We start from the raw sequence: 16,084 nt of genomic DNA, 5'->3' as shown, positions 1-16,084 counted from the left end.
GGGACAGTTCAGACTCTGACCCAGTTCCTGATATGAACGGCATGGTTCGGATCTGTCTCTGCAATGGAACCCCAAATCCAAAGATCTTTTTGTTTCAGGGAAGTTGAGCTTCCAATCCAGATTCAAACGTTAAGGGTTTGTTCTTCTCAAGGTTCGCTAGAAACGCAAGTTATGGGTGGCTAGATCAATGCCTGTCAAAGAGAAAAGGACTAAAACAGGCAGGGAAAGGAATGTTACTTGTTGTACTATAGGCGGCACAAAGTGAAAAGAAGCAAAACTGTACGATGCACGTCCTGTAATAGTGCCTTGTTGCTGAAATACCACAAAACTAGGCAAGAGCGTGTCAGAGCTCTGCATAAACCTGCAAACGCATGGAAAGGGGAAGTTTAGCATTTTGGCAATTGATGCCGGGTTTATTGTCTTGGAAAGGTGTGTGTGTTTGGGAGTGTGTGGGTACACTCCCCTTTTCCAATGGCAAAATCTCTCTGGACCAAGGATATTGAGGCTCGCCATGTTCACCCACCCCACTGTGCCTATGTCTTGCTAACTGGTTTAGTGTCTCCTCTGAATGTAAGTGGCACTTCTATGTGTGCAGTGTCTTTTTAGAGCTGCCCCACTCCTGGCACCGGAGCTTACATCCTGAAGCAAATATGTGACCCCTGGAGTGTGTATCCAGCACAGTGACCTTTTTGCTTGGAGACGTTAATGCTCTAGAACCATGTTGCTTGGTCTTTTCAGGTTGGCCACTCTTCTTGGAAGTCAAAACTTTTTGTGACCCCATATATATTTACTATAAAAGCCAGGGTAAAAATGTCTCAGTGGTAAGCCTAGATAATTGCTTTGCGTGTGTGATTCAAGAGGTTGATGGAGAATTGTTTACCTTTAGGGATAATGGTGGGGAGCTCGGGGGCGGGGGGGAAGAGCGAGAGTTTCGCAACACCATGTGACCTCCTGATTGCCTTCGTGATACCCTGCCCTGGACATCATGACCCATCAGCTGAAAACCACTGCTCAAGAACCACTTCTTTCCCCCTCACTTTCCTAACGGGTCAATTTTTACATTCAAAACAAAGCATATTTCATCAAAATACCTCCAGCATCGTAGCGGTGCTTATACTCATTGATTGATACAGCCCTGTCCTGTGCATGTGTTTATATAACCAATCAACCAGATTAGCTTAGCACTGACTTCTGATGTCAGTGGAGTTAAACCTGGGATAAATGTGCCTACTGTAGTTTTTGAAAGCTATGCGGGTTCTCTCTGGTATTGGGTCAGGAAGCACGTAACCTAGGCAGCTCTTTTAAGTGTACTCCAGGGCAAAATATGAAGGTCCAGTTCTTGGAGATTCTGTGGTATCCCCACCTCCTATTGACTTCCAGGGATAAATCCAAAGCTTGTTTAATAATGAGCTGGGTGATCAGTTTATTTCTCCCATTTTAGACATTTTTAAAGTATTTTCTTTAAACTAGGGGAAAATCTTGGTGCTTTTGAAGGCCTGGGATATGACATCGATACCGGCTGTAGGTGGGCAATGCACACACGTCCCTTCACAGTCCAGACATGGACTCCTGGGTCAGCAACAGTAATGCATTTATCTCAAAACTTCTGAAGTGAATCAGCCAACTGTGTGGAAATGTGCTTTGCATGTATGTCCTTTTAGGGCTAGGCTGAGACCACAAAGGTCATTTTCACATGGAACTATCTGGCTCTCTATCTCAGGGTTTTGTTCTGGCGTCTGTTATGGAGTGTCTGTGCATCTTACAGTTCATGTGAACTCAGGTCTCCAGGGTGAAATATTAGTAGATTGACGCACAGCAACACCTAATCCTACCTTGTATGGATATATCTGAGACATTTACAGCCCTGTTACAGAATGTGCCTATTGCAACAATCTCCGTAGGAGAGTTACCATTTACAGGGTCACTGACAGCCTCGAAGAACCATTGCCGAGCTCTGATAACCTTCGCAGAATACTGTTTTCCTAATCCACTATTACGCTCATATCTACTGCACGTCTCCCATTCAGATTGTGAATACTCCAGTTAGAATCTTTCTCGCTTCCTTGCAGGTGGGAGACAAGTAGCTGGAGTGAGTGTTCCCGCACCTGTGGGGAAGGATACCAGTTTCGCATCGTCCGATGCTGGAAGATGATCTCCCCTGGTTTCGACAGCTCTGTCTATAGCGATCTGTGCGAATCTGCTGATATTACCCGACCGGACGAACGCAAAATCTGCAAGAACCCAGCATGTGGGCCTCAGTGGGAAATGTCCGAGTGGTCAGAGGTAAATCCCCAGAAAAGTATTGGCAGCTTGTGGGGAGACAGCAGGCAGCAGTTACTAGGGATCAGCCCCCACATGCTATGTACATGATTGCCTTGCTTTGAGATCCCAAAAGAAGGGGATGCAGAGCTGAAAACTGAGATGCAAATCCACTGGCTTCCACACAGAGCCACATAAACCAGGACTATCTTAACATTGTTCTTAAAACCAACCCCCGGTGTGGCGCTGCTGGTGCTAGCAATGGCAAGAGCATTCCCGTGGACCAGCCCCTAGTGTTTTAACTACTGTCTCCCAGACCTGCTCCCAGCGTTCCCATTTGAATGAGGCCATCATGCAAATGGGGTCTTGGGGTGGAGATGTTTCCACAGTGCCTCTTTCCACCTCACAGGACATGGCTTGCGTAAATCCCCACAAGCTTCCTTTAGCTCACTGTTGGAGATGATTATGTCTCTCCTTTGCAAACCCCTAGCCAGGGATGACCTCAGACCAGGTGTCGAGACCTCTGAACTCCTTGAACTCCAAGGAGTTTGGGTCAAGCCTGAGAGCATCTCTGCTCCTAGTCAGAGTTTTAGATTTTGAGTCTAGTTCTTAAACAGGAGGACTTTTCTCCCACAGGAACCGTGTTCAGCTGCTCAGTGGCTGTGGGATATAAGGACGGCCTTACTGGGTCAGGCCAGAACCTTAGCATGGCTGACACCTGTCTTTCCTTCATCTTTCCTGACTTTCCTGTGTGCTGACTATTGAAAAGGGTGCTGATGTCTGATTCTGCATTTGCTCATGCCACTCCCTGCCTATCCTCTTCCACTAGGAGAACAACTCCTGCGAATCCTGCTTCTTATCTGGCACAATGAAATCTGAAAAACACTTGTGCCTCATACATTTCTGAATGCCTGAAAAATAACAATAAACATGTGGAGAGGAGGCTGCATCTCATAAACAATGATATTTTCTTATAGACGTCTCTTCTTCCTATCAGATTTCACTGCACCATGCAGAACATTAAACGTTCATAGTTCTGCTGTAAGCACATTGCCAAACCACTTGGAAGATGTTTCTGTGATATGTCTAATGTGGAACAGTTATTCTCTCATCTTAGTTTGTCAGTTTACATGTAAAAACCTTTGCGGCATGGCAGAGGCATTCTGGAATGTTTTTAGCTGCGAAGTCGTTCCCAAGATGGGTCAGTCTCTAGGCTTCATAGATCCTTTTCTCTCTCCTCCAGTAGAGATCTTTTGAATTAATTTACAACCACTCCATCCTGTTGTGTGCCAGAGAATATCTGCCAGCATTCCAGTATTTAACTTTCTAACATAAAACTCTTTAAATGATAAAACCAGTGTCCTTTCTTTGGGGGCCCAGGGCCAGATTTTGGTCTCAGGGTGAATCTGGAATAACTGCATTGACTTCAGTGGAGTTGTCATGGATTTACACCCAAGTAATAGAGAGCGGGCTCTCGCATGGATTTTCAGTAAATGTGTGAAACACACATGCAAGAGTGCAGTCATGCTCACACACACTGATGGAAAATAATCTCTAACTCTTAAGGGTTTGGTTTTTTTTCCAATTTTTAAATCTTGACGTCACAGTACTGGTCCCTCTGCACAGGAGTGAAAAACAGCAAAGTCCAATTGCTCAAGGATCCTAAGGAAACACAGGAGTTTACCCTTCCAGTTCAGACAGCTGATCAGTGAGTCAGATATCCTGCCTTGCTCAGTGGCTGATAACTCATGTGTCAGAGGATGTCTAAGCAGTCCCATAACACAGCTGACAATGATACACTGCTGCACATGGGGAGGGGACTAATTTCCTGCCTGACCTGGGGGCTGATTAGTTTGTGTCCTGAAGTATGAGTTTTGGCTTTCCTTAAGAGACGTTATTGCTGACAAATTAATCCAGGCCCCTTTCTAAGCCAGAACAAACACAGATCCAGGCCAAAGTGTCTGCTGGTGCAAATGACCCAGCTCCACTGACTTCAATGGAGCTGCATCAGTTTACACCAACAGATAATTTGACCTCTTTTCTCCCAGGAGACACTTGAAAGGCCTCTTGCTGATATTTTAAGGGCCATCTTTACACTGACTGCCAGTGGTAAGTAGCTTTTTCTCTGTAGTGGAAAGTCTGGTGGGCTCTTTTATTTTTGTAGGCTGTTTGACTTTTCCAGTTCAATAGAGAAAAGCTCCCCAAGCATGTGCTGATGCTGTCGTTTGACTAGCTTAGCAAACCGAAGTGGCGTATGTTATAGAATTCCATCTACTCCTCCAGCATGTGCTGGGGACAGATTGCTGAGACATCCCCCGGAGTAGGTCTTCTGGAGCCAGCAGCAATGCTAACCTAGTTTGGATCAGCATCTGAAGCTAGGTGCCAAATTGGCTTGGATGATAGCTAGAGAGATAAAAAAAAGCACATTTCAGAGATCTGAGGATGAATGTGTCAGAGCATGTGTGTGAGCACTGGGCTGTTGACACTTTTGCCTGCTTCGTGTTGCGTATTGAGCAAATTTGTATATGTGACGCTGCTGTCATTCAAATCCACTTCTAAATAATGTCACTGTTTGGATGTTGCCAGATTTACTCACGTTATAAAAATCCCAGTTGCTGCGGTTTGGAGACAACACTTTCAAAGACAAGGAACCTAGCAAGCCAGTTCTTTTTAGAAAGCGAGCGAGCGAGTGAGAGAGATTACACACCAGTTGTAGACCACAGACACACTTTCAGCTGTAGCCATAGCTTCTGGGCACCTTGGTTTTTGGACCTGCAGGCTCCAGATGGACGTGTGAGTGCACAGCCTCTCTGAAAGTCAGGCCCAAAGCATCCCCACTGGGCTCCTAAAAAATAGAGGCTCTTGCACCCCATGGCCACTTTTGGAAAATGTTGGCCTTCAGGCCAAATCTTGCTCGCAGCTACATGTGCATTAATAGGAAGGGAGCCACATGAGTATACATGGGATGAGGTTGCACTGACGGAGCTGAGAGAAGAATTGGCCACCCTGAGTGGGAACAGGATATTAAGACTGGGCAGAGGGAGGTATTTTAGTGCATTTTTTGCTGCCCCCCGAACAAGAGCAAAGTGTTTCCTGAACTGCAGCCAGCTGGTGGACTGGCTGGCTGGCCGTGCCCTCTAACCCAAACACCTTGCCCCTCTGAAGATACTTTGCACGGGGCCAGTAAGTTAGGTGACAGCTGTCTGGGAGCTCTTGAGCACTCTGGAGAGTATGTGTGTACCGTGGAGAGGAGACGTGCCACTTATAGCCCTGCCTGTGCTTAGCATGAAGGCAGGATGTAACCCTTCTTGTACATTCAAATTTGTCTGCCTATGCAGCACAGGGCTCATTTTGCCATCTAATATTTTACAAGCAGAATAATACAAATGTTTTCCCTGCATTTTTAGAAAGTTTCATGTTAAGAAATAAAAAAAGGCCAACATAAATCACACCTTAAACCAGATGCTTTGGCTGCTGCCTGGGCCACGTGTGCCTCCTCCTCCATGTCAGGAGGGCGAGAGCGGAAAACAGCTGCGTTGCATGGCCAGGGCCGTACATGGACTTTGCTGACCCTGTCCTGTTTCATTCTGTGCCCCGCCAGTGTTCGGCCAGGTGCGGCGAGAGGAGCGTGGTGACCAGGGATATCCGGTGCTCGGAAGATGAGAAGCTGTGTGATGTGAACACCAAGCCGCCGGCTGAGAAGAACTGCACCGGCCCCCCCTGCGACCGGCAATGGACCGTGTCTGACTGGGGACCGGTGAGTGACCTCTGAAGGGGGAGGGTTGGGAAGGAAGGGAGCAGTGGATCCTAGTTCATTGATTGTATTAGCTGTTTGTGAGCAGCTCGAGGAGAGAAGGAGACCATTGTAGGTAATGCTTGATTGTGTCATTTACAGTTCACAGGCCAAATTCTGCTCTCAGCTGCACGGCCAATCCTAGTGACCTCTGTGAAGCTGCGTGGGGACAGAGTTTCCTCTTCCCACCCCTATTATCCTGACAAGAGTTGTGAGGTCTAATGGTTACAACAGGAGAGCAGGAATCTGGACTCCTGGGGTCTATTACCAGTGCAGTCAGTGACCTATGTCAGGGTGACCAACCTGAGCCAGAGAAGGAGCCAGAATTTACCAATGTTCATTGCCAAAGAGCCACAGTAATAAGCCAGCAGCCCCGCATCCGCTCCCCCGCTCCCGCTCCCAGCACCTCCCGCCCACCAGCAGCTCCGCCGATCAGCGCCTCCCCCTCCTCCCCCCCACCTCCCAAACAGCTGTTTTGTGGCGTGCAGGAGGCTTCGGAGGGGGAGGAGTGAGGGCACGGCAGGCTCAGGGAGGGGGTGGGAAGGGGTGGAGTGGGGGCAGGACCTGTGGCAGAGCCAGGGGTTGAGCGGTGAGCACCTCCCCGGCACATTGGAAAGTTGGCGCCTGTAGCTCCAGCCCTGGAGTTGGTGCCTATGCCAGGAGCCGCATGTTAACTTCTGGAGCCACAGGTTGGTCACCCCTGTTCTATGCGTCCTTGGGCTAGTCATCAGTGGAGTGACAGCAGGGCTACAGCTTTCCTTCTGTGCCCGTTTCCCTTTCAGTCGGATGCCTTAGTAATACTTTGCACTTGTCATCTAGGGCCCCAAAGCACTTTGCAAGGGCTCAGGCATCATTAGCTACATTTTACAGATGAGGGACCTGAGGTACATGGTGGCAAAGTGATGTGCTGTGACCAAAGCAGAACAAAAGCCCTGGTTTCCTGAGTCCAAATCCTCTCCTCTAACCACTAGACTATGCTGCCTCTGAGCAGTAATACACTGCCAGTGTCATACTTTCCTCACCAGCGTGCTGGGAGGATTAGTGTCATGAGGATGGTAAGGCACTCAGCCCTGGGAATGCGTCTCCTGCTGCCACCCTTCCGGCTGGGAAGGGCAGGGGACAAGCATTCCGAAGCCATTGGTGACGGAGGAGTCACTTGTAAGGGGCATGATCCAAACCTCTCCACCCAGTGGCTGAGCATCCTTTCCTTTGAAGTGCTCCTCCTAGCCCAGCGTGCCCCAAGAGAGAGGGAAGGGGAGCGGTGGGGACACGCACAGTGTGTTAAGGGCATGGACAGCAGCAGCGAGCCTGAGGAGAACAGTCCCTCCCCATTTGGTAGCACACATTGAAATTATTGGAGTGATGCAGCTCCAAATATAGTCGTGTCCCGTGCAGCAAGACAGTCGTGAATCAAGGCAATAAACTTCTTGGGCGCCGAGAAGCAGCGTCTACAGCATTAGCAGAGGAAAAAGGCGAGCGCTCCGAAACCCAAATGCTCCTTTTGTGTCAGGGTCTGTGAATTAGTGGGGCGGCATCAAATATTCTTGCCACCTGAAAACTCTCAGTTAAGCTGACCTGGCACACGGCTTCCCACTGTCTGGGGATTATATTGAACTTGTTATAGTTTGGAGATCTGGCCTTGGCAGAGACTTGCAGGCTTCCAGTAACACCCTCATCTCCAGCATGAGCAAAATACTGGCTGCAGAGTTCTCGCACCACCTCCGGTGAGCCAGTCCATTAAAGGGAGATGGAGTGTGTGAAGGGAGGTGATTACGCCTGTCATCACAGTCCTGGGCTTGGGGGAGGAAAAGCTGCCAGCTCAAATTTTGCAATCCACAAGTGATTTGTTTTGCCCTTGGGCCCTCCTGGTCTGGAAGGAGAGAGCCCAGGAGCCCTGTGTAGAAGTGCAGGTCCCAAGGCCAACAGACTGGCCCACATTCCCAGCCTCTTCCTGCCTTTGTTAGGTCCATGTGGCTGAATGATTTCCAGGTCTGTTCAGGCCCTTAATTTACAACACTTCCCACTAACTGCAACTACACTGACACCTGCTGTTATCGGCTGCTGTTCAGAGGATGAGAGGCAGCCAGTGGGCTCAGAGCCACTGTGGGGTGGGTGGAAAGCTCTATCCATCTCCCTGTCCCGCAGTGTCTTGCTTGAATAAACAGCTGAGCGGCTCTGTTCCAAAAAACAAAGGAATTTATGAGCCCTTTATGTGGCTCTTGTGCAGACTCTCTCCTTGAGGGGGCAGGGTCCGCCAAGGGAAGGGGGAGAGTGTGCAGCCAGGCTATTCCTCACAGCACTTCCTTGGGTGGTGGTGGATGGCAGACGGTTTCGCCTGCCCCTGAGATGTGCCAAAGCTGGAAGGACGAGCAGTCACCACACAAGATTTTTTTTTTCCTCTGCCGGCTCAAACGTACAAAACTAGCAAACCGCACATGAAAACCAAACCCCTGCAGCAGCCGATCCGAGTGATTTTTGTCATGGAAACCCCTTGACGATGAATATGGGGCCTTCGCTTCATCCTGCCTTTCCTTTGGCCTCCTCCCTTCCCTGAATGTGCAGCAGACAAGAGCCAGGCAAACGATTATGCAGTGATGCCAGCCTCCTTTCTTTGCAAACTTTGCAGACTTTGGTCCAAATTCTAACCTCTGTTCCACAAGGGCCCTCCCATCGACCTGTGTAACTGAGAGCAGAACTCAGCCCTGGGAGATGAACAGGTGTGTGTTATTTATCATGGTTCAGTTTGGGCAAACCTATTTCAGCCTATGGGTTGCTCACAATAATCTGTTCACCCTATGTGATTGGCTGGTACCCAAGTCACCTGGTGCAGTTTCTGCTCTCCAGTTAGTTGACTCTGAAACCCACTCAGTCCTTTGCAGATGGCAGTGCAGATGCTCCAGATGTGAAATTTTATGTGAACATGCATTCGCACAAGTGGCAGTGAAGTGGCCTCATTCTTCTGACCAAAAACTAGCTCACAGTGGAGGTCAATCAAAGGGCTTACAGATATCAGCAAAGAAAGAGAATTCACCATTTTCAGTCCCATCCGTACATTTTTTGGGGGGTAATATTAACCCTGGTACTATTCAATCAGGTGGTCAAGTGACAGAGAGATGCTTTTGTAGTAATAATCTCCAGTTCTTTCTCCCTAGAATGATTGCCCTTTAAGAGCAGTGGTGAGCAGTGTTTATCTTACATGGTTTGGTCTGTTGTATTTAGCCGAGCTAGCTGTGTTCTCACCCTCTCTCTGTCTCAGTCGTATCTGAGTGAGTGAGAACCTGTCAAGCTCCGAGCTCAGATTTATTGTTTAGGTTCCGCTTCAACTCCGAAGTAAAAGAGGAATTCACTAGAGAGGGTTTTGGAAGGAGAGGAGCATCTTTGCTGCTGTTACTTTAGACTGTTCTCTTGCTCGGCGTGAGTGGAAAATGAGTGTGTCACTACCTACACCAAGGCTGCTCTGTTTGTGAGACTGACCAGAGGAAGTGATGTGGTGAACATAGCTGAAATGATGTGGAATGTGAGAGAGATAAAGCAATAGACCAGGTTTTTCATTCCAATCATTGAGAGCTTCTGGGTGTCTTACAACTCGTAGATCAATGATCATTTAAGGGAAGTGGCTTGCTTGCTTAATCAATAGATCCAGGGGCAGTACGGTGACTATTTAAGTGACACAGACATATCACCTCTGACCACCTGGCAGCCAACATATCTTCCTCTGCTCAGTCTTACATTGGTGAGGCTCTTAGTTGGGAGATCTCTCGTGACAAATGAGACCTCCCCAGCACACAAGCCCTGGGGTGCAGGAATCTCCAGTGTACAAGGGCAGAAAATCATGGCCCTCTTTTGAGTTTACAATCAGTTGGGTGTGCAAAAGTGGATGTGCAAACTTGGAGCGTGGCTTGTAGCTAGGTGAAAATTTGATCCACAGATTCGAGGCTCATTGTGCCTGTTTTTGCTTTATCTCTCCCCAGACCTTTCCATAGCTTTGATGTGATTTTTCCAGTTAAGTGAGGGGTGCACTGCCGCCTCCGTGCACAAGTGAAGCCCATCGTTAACATTGTAGGCGGTCCTGCTGCAAAGTTCTGATTCAGATCTGGATCCAGCACCAAACTTCCTCTTGGTTTAGGAGTGTTTTGATGCAGGGTTCAGGTTAAAGAGCATCTCTAAGGATCACACCCTTGTTTTCCCAGCTGCAGCACAAAGGTCTCCCTGTGCAGGTGGATCTGATCCTGAAATCCCTGCTCAGTTCTTCCTCAGGCAAAATTCCCTGTGACTTGACTGTGAGAGGACTTTAGCATTTTCCATCTGCTACATGAAGGTGACGGGATGTCTTATCCCTGGCTCAATCACCTCTGGGTATAATCTTTGCTTGACATGGCCAAAGTTCTTACCTTTCAAAACAACCCTCCACCCTAGCCCCCAGAAAAAAATATTCTTAATGAAAAAAGGTGCTGTGTGGTTGTGTCACATGGACCTTGTTCCCGAGCTATTTTTATACAGATTTTGATTCATTGGCATTGTCTAAAAATAAGTGGTCTCCATGGCGACGGCTTCACTGTGAGATGTAGCGCATCTCCTTAAGGAACCGCAACAAAAGCAGGTGGGAACTCTCGGTGTTTAAAATATAGCTCAAGACAATACCTGTGTGGGGTTCCTTTTATTTAAATGCAGGGGATATATTTATAACCATTTACCTTATTTTTCATGGTCTCTTTGAAAGCTGCCACCTGTTTCCTCTAATGCAGGTAAAACACTTGGCTTTCTATATTCCCCTTATATCCTCTCCCCTGCCAGTGAGACTTGAGTTTAGGGGTGACCAAACTCCATTTCCCAGGGATGCATTGGCAGCCACATCCCTCATTGTGTGCCATATTCCTGACTAGTCCTATTTTGTGCTGCTCAGTGCGCATGGGTGGCAGGGTCCAGCCCGTCATGGTCATATGCCATCAGTGTCCTTACGTTTTAAAAATAAATGGCTACCACCATAATATTTGGGGGGCCTCTAACTCAGGGGCATACATTGTTTCTTGGCTGAGATCACCAGCAAGCAATGCAAGGGATTGGTTTCATAAGGAAGGGTGGTCTTGTGGTTAAGGCTCTGGGCTGGGACTCTGGACCAGCTCTCTGTGACTGGGGGCAAGTCACCTAAACTCTTTGGCCAAGATTTTGTGAGGTTTTTTTTTTTTTTTGGGTGCCCAACTTGAGACACCTTAAAGGGTCATTGACGTTCAGAATGCACCGGGGGAATGAAGACTGTGGCTCTTTGCCAGGCTTAGTAAAATTCCAGGGTTGGGTCAGTTCCTGGTTAGCCTGGGGTAACTCATTCCATTTGTTAAGAGCTGCCCATAAGGCAGCTGATTTTGCCCCGTCAAAAATGTACACACACGGTCCCCGCCCCAAGGGACTCACATCTGAGGTCAGATTGAGACACACAGGAATCCCACCCACTCTGCTGTGGCCCCGTCGAGATGACGGTCTTGTGTTTGAAGAAGGTATCAGGGAGGAGCGGGGCTGCTCCCAGGAATGTGGGGTATTTGTACCCACCCATTACTCACCAGCACCTCTCTGCTCTTTTTGTTTCAGTGCAGTGGCAGCTGCGGGCAGGGGAGGATGATCAGGCACGTGTACTGTAAAACCAGCGATGGCCGTGTGGTGCCAGAGTCCCAGTGCAACCTGGAGACCAAGCCGCTTGCTATCCACCCCTGTGGGGACAAGAACTGTCCTTCCCATTGGCTGGCACAGGACTGGGAACGGGTAAGAGCCACCCCACCTCGAGGAGTGCCTGTTCCAACCGACGGGTGCGGCCGTCCCATCTATATGAGGGAACGAGCCTCAGGAGGGAGGGTGCTGAAAGGGTCTTGACTCCTGGGTCTGTTCCCCACTTTGGCCTGCTATGAAGCATGTCTCCTGTCTTGGCCTCAGGCTCCCCAAGTGGGGATAATGCTAGAGCTCTCAAGTGCCCCAAATGGCCTCATTGCTAGGACTTTGGGAGGTCACTGGTGTGATTCCACCCCCTGCTCCCCTTTGGTGCTGGCAGTGGGTGTGTTTTCCTCTCAGCTGTGGGGAATATGCCTGTGGAGCAGCACTAGGAGAAATCATTCACTTGGAGGCCAGGAGTGAGCCCAGGCTGGGAGCGCACTGAGCTCCAGGCTCTTCTACCTGAGGTCACACTACATTGGACGTTGCTCCAATGCTTCATTTTGGTCTCTCTCTGTCTGGCTTCTGTCCTTGGCAGTGCAACACCACGTGCGGCCGGGGGGTGAAGAAGAGGATAGTGCTGTGCCTGGAGATCGTCAACGGGAAAATCAAAACACGGAACCCCACCGACTGTGATGTCACCAAGAAACCCATAGAAGAAACCACCTGCTTTGAGCGGCCTTGTTTCAAGTGGTACACGACTCCCTGGTCTGAGGTAAGGTGCAGCCAGTAGGAACTGGAATTGCTGAGGTCTAGGGTGTATTCTGGGGCAGCCGGGGATCTGATTAGAGCAGGGGACTAATGGATGGGAGGCAGCAGCATCCTGGTGAGAAGTAGGAGAGTGCAGTGGATAGGGCACCAGATTATGAGCCAAGAGACGTGGGTTTTGTTCCTGTCTCTGCTGTGTTAGCTTAGACAGGTTATTTCCTCATTCTGTGCCTCAGTTTCCCTGTCAGTAAAATGAGGACAATGGCACTTGTGCACTTTTGTAAAGCACCCTGCGCTTTGCTGCTGGGAAGCAGTAGCCAAGCGTTCAGTAACCTCATTGCTGATGGGCGCTCTGGCAGGAACCCTCAGCAGACCCCAGTGGCTTACCTCACCCGGCGGAAGAGGCAATCATGTGGCTCTTCCTGTGCAGAGCATGTGGAAACTGCTCTTTCTGGAGCTATAAAACATTTTCAAATGCTCACTCTGCTGACGGCTCAGTGGGGTTCATCACATGCCTGTTATGTTCATAGGACACCAGTCTCCGGGGTGGTCAATCTAGGGCCGTTCATGGGTGCTACATCCACCCTTTCGCTAAAGATGCGGGGGCAGGGGGAGTCCCATTCCTTTGCAAGACTGTTTGAATATGTGCGCTGTGAATGAGTGACACCTGCTCATCAACACAGCCATCCTTGGAAAACGTGCCCCTCCCTCTCCCAGCCCTACCCCCACTACAAAAGAGCCAGATCCTTTCCCTGCTATGTCTGGCATGGCGAAGCCTGAACACCTTAGGAAGACGGCGCACAAAATGAATGGTTCCAGTTTAGCTCACATGGCACGGCCTGCGATGGCTCAGCCAGAGAGGCGTGGCGCGATTGCCAAGAGCTGATTAGGAGGCGGCTACTGGTGCCAAGGCAGCCTTTTGCTGTCTTAGCAGCTCGGGGCGGAGTGCAGGTCCTGCCAGGATGTAATCAGTCCTTGCTGTGCTTTTGGCGAACAGCAATGAAAAGAAGTGTTTGGGTTTGGGTTATTTTATTTTTGCAATCGCTTGTAGGAGTCTGGCTTAGTCTGCAGGGGCAGCTGTAGTAATTGTGTAATGGAACAGAGGGAGGAGCTGTAAAAGGGACAGGGGAGATATTGGCAGAGAGTGGGGCTGGGAGAATTGGGGTCAGCACATGGCACTCAGAGCAAGAAAACACTTCCCGATGTGCACTCTGCCGATGGGTCAGTGGAATAGGCAAAGATTTCCCTGTGTGGTATTGGGGAAAGCATTGCTGGTTTTGCTTGCAGCGTTATTGCAATGATGCTGGTCCCAGGAGATGAGAGAGAGAAGGTGGGTGAGGTAATATCTCTAATTGGACCAACTTCTCTTGGAGGAAGGAACGAGCTTTCGAGCTTCACAAGGAAAGGGACCAATTTCCACCAATGGATGTTGGTCCAATAAAATATATGATCTCACCCACCTTGTCTCTTTGTTGATAGTTTTGGGGCAGTTCCCAGTGGGGCGCCATCTGTGTCCCCATGTCGCTACTGCTAGTATGAATCCCCCCTCACCTCTCTGCAAAGAGAGAGCACGGCCTGAATGGTGCATGGAGGAGGAGCTGACCACTCGTGCATAAGATGGTCCCTGCAGGGCAGGGTTGAAGCACATTGGTAGGGGTCACTGCTGAGATGCTTTGCCCTGCTACAGCCTGTCTTGTGGTGAATGAGGGTGAACCAGTCACTGGGGCTATTTCTCGGGCATGACATGTATGAAATCCCTACATATATCCCAGGAAATCGTGTAACAAGTCAGCTCCCTAACCACGTGAAAACTCAACACTGGACCGGACTCTGGCTTCGATCTCGTGTCAGGGGCAGCTGTAGGGCAACTCGTGTTCTGCAGTTGGTGGCCAGAATCCAGATCCCAAAAGCTGGGTCTGGCTGTAGGGGTTCCTGGCCCAGCTGCTGCAGATGAGCGTCTGTCCTGCCTCGCAAGTTGTGTTTGTTGGTATCATTATTTACACAGCACAATAGCTGTGCGTGGTGCTTCAAAGGCAAATCACTAGTCACAGGTCCCTGTCATTATAGGACAGCCCGTTCCTTCAGAGAGCCAGACAGCTTGTTGAGTTTACTTTTTAAAACCAGTCATTGGTATGGTCTGGAATCAACACAGCAGCTTCCACTGCAATTCCAGCGTGACAATGCATCCAACCTTCAGTAAACAGAAACAGGCCGTACTCAAGGTGGTGTTGGCTTTGCCACATCTGAACAAGGCCCACGAGCCACAGGCCCTGTTTCATCTGGCAGCCCAAAAACTGAGGGGACTGGGAGGTTGGGGCTGGGTGTCGCCCAGCGTGCTGTGCTGCTCCCCTTGGCTACATCAGCCCCAGGAGTGAAACCCGCCCCCATGCAGAGAGTCAAAGCAAGGCCTAGATGCTGCAGACGTGGGATGTGGGTGGTGCCCGGCGGGGGGATGGCTGTGCTGTGCTGAGGGAAGTCGGGCAGGTTTTTGGCTTGGTTTCACAGCCACCAAAGATTTGATTCAAAAGAAAACTGTTGCACTAGGATGGGGTTACTTGATTCTTTCTGAAAGGGGAGCAGTGAGTCGCTGTGCACCCCAAAAACAAGGCTCGTCAGTTTCTTATGGAGGTTTTCAGTGCACAGGCCTTGGAGGCCTGCTGCCTCTGCCAACAATATCTCTGTTTCACTCTGTTCCTCAGTGCACCAAAACCTGCGGCGTTGGTGTGAGAATGCGAGATGTGAAGTGCTACCAGGGCACAGATATTGTTCGTGGCTGTGACCCGCTTGTGAAGCCTGTTGGTAAACAAACCTGTGACCTGCAGCCCTGCCCCACTGAGCCACCAGGTGAGGAGAAAGAATCCAGATTGTCTTGCCAAGACAGGGTTTGGGGCTGTGTTTTCAATGCAAGCCAGTAAGGAACAGGAGCTAGACTAAGGCCTTGTCTGCATGGGAAAGTTTTTAACCATTTATACAGCCTAAACCAATATGGTTACACAGGTATTGTTATACTGGTATAACCTCTGTGGGGACACAGTCTACTATAGGATTGGCTTGTATTGGTTCACTTATATTGCGTGGGAAGAGGCTTAAAGCTAAACTGGAATAAGCCATTTTCACACTCCTACTTCTCAGGTGCATTGATCTTCCGAGGTGCTGAGCACCTTCCACGCCACTCCTGTGGCATTTTTCATAACAGCAGAAATCTGGCCAACACGTTACTTCCCTTCATTGTTACACAGTGTTCGGGGCACTTGTTATATGCCTCGTAGCTGCCCTTCACCCCAGAGATGGCTGCTTTTCAGTGGCAATGTATGTGTATTGTTTGTACAGTGATTTAGGACCTATGCATGTATCCTTATTCATGAGGAACACTAGCTACTGTGCAATAAGCTGCAGCAGAGGCAGTCTGGATTTTTGGACAGAGCACAGGACTGGGACCCAGGTCACTTGGGTTCTATTCTTGGCTCTGCACTCGGTGGTGTTGGGCAAGTCACAGCAATGCTCTGTGCCTCAGTTTCCTTACCTTTAAAATGTGGATAATGATACAGACTTTGTAAAGTGATTTGAAATTTACTGATGAATGATGCTGTTTACAGGGCTTTTCTGGATTTATTAATTTAAATTTTG

General features: G+C 49.2%; 1 protein-coding gene across 5 annotated transcripts in view; it reads left to right on the top strand.

The window, feature by feature from the left end:
- The window catches only part of ADAMTSL2 (ADAMTS like 2), a 56,545-nt gene that overhangs the window by 38,087 nt on the left and 2,374 nt on the right, over positions 1-16,084 (top strand). For all 5 annotated transcript variants that reach the window (XM_050926073.1, XM_050926074.1, XM_050926075.1 and 2 more), the window contains 5 exons: positions 2,070-2,283; positions 5,861-6,016; positions 11,636-11,806; positions 12,288-12,464; positions 15,157-15,301. In XM_050926073.1, coding sequence (XP_050782030.1) covers positions 2,070-2,283; positions 5,861-6,016; positions 11,636-11,806; positions 12,288-12,464; positions 15,157-15,301 — 863 coding nt within the window. The remainder of the gene's footprint in view (positions 1-2,069; positions 2,284-5,860; positions 6,017-11,635; positions 11,807-12,287; positions 12,465-15,156; positions 15,302-16,084) is intronic.

Source organism: Gopherus flavomarginatus, chromosome 17, assembly GCF_025201925.1.
Source record: "Gopherus flavomarginatus isolate rGopFla2 chromosome 17, rGopFla2.mat.asm, whole genome shotgun sequence".
Lineage (NCBI taxonomy): Eukaryota > Metazoa > Chordata > Testudines > Testudinidae > Gopherus > Gopherus flavomarginatus.
The sequence above is the reverse complement of the archived record's forward strand: the minus strand, read 5'-3'. Positions and strand labels throughout refer to the sequence as shown.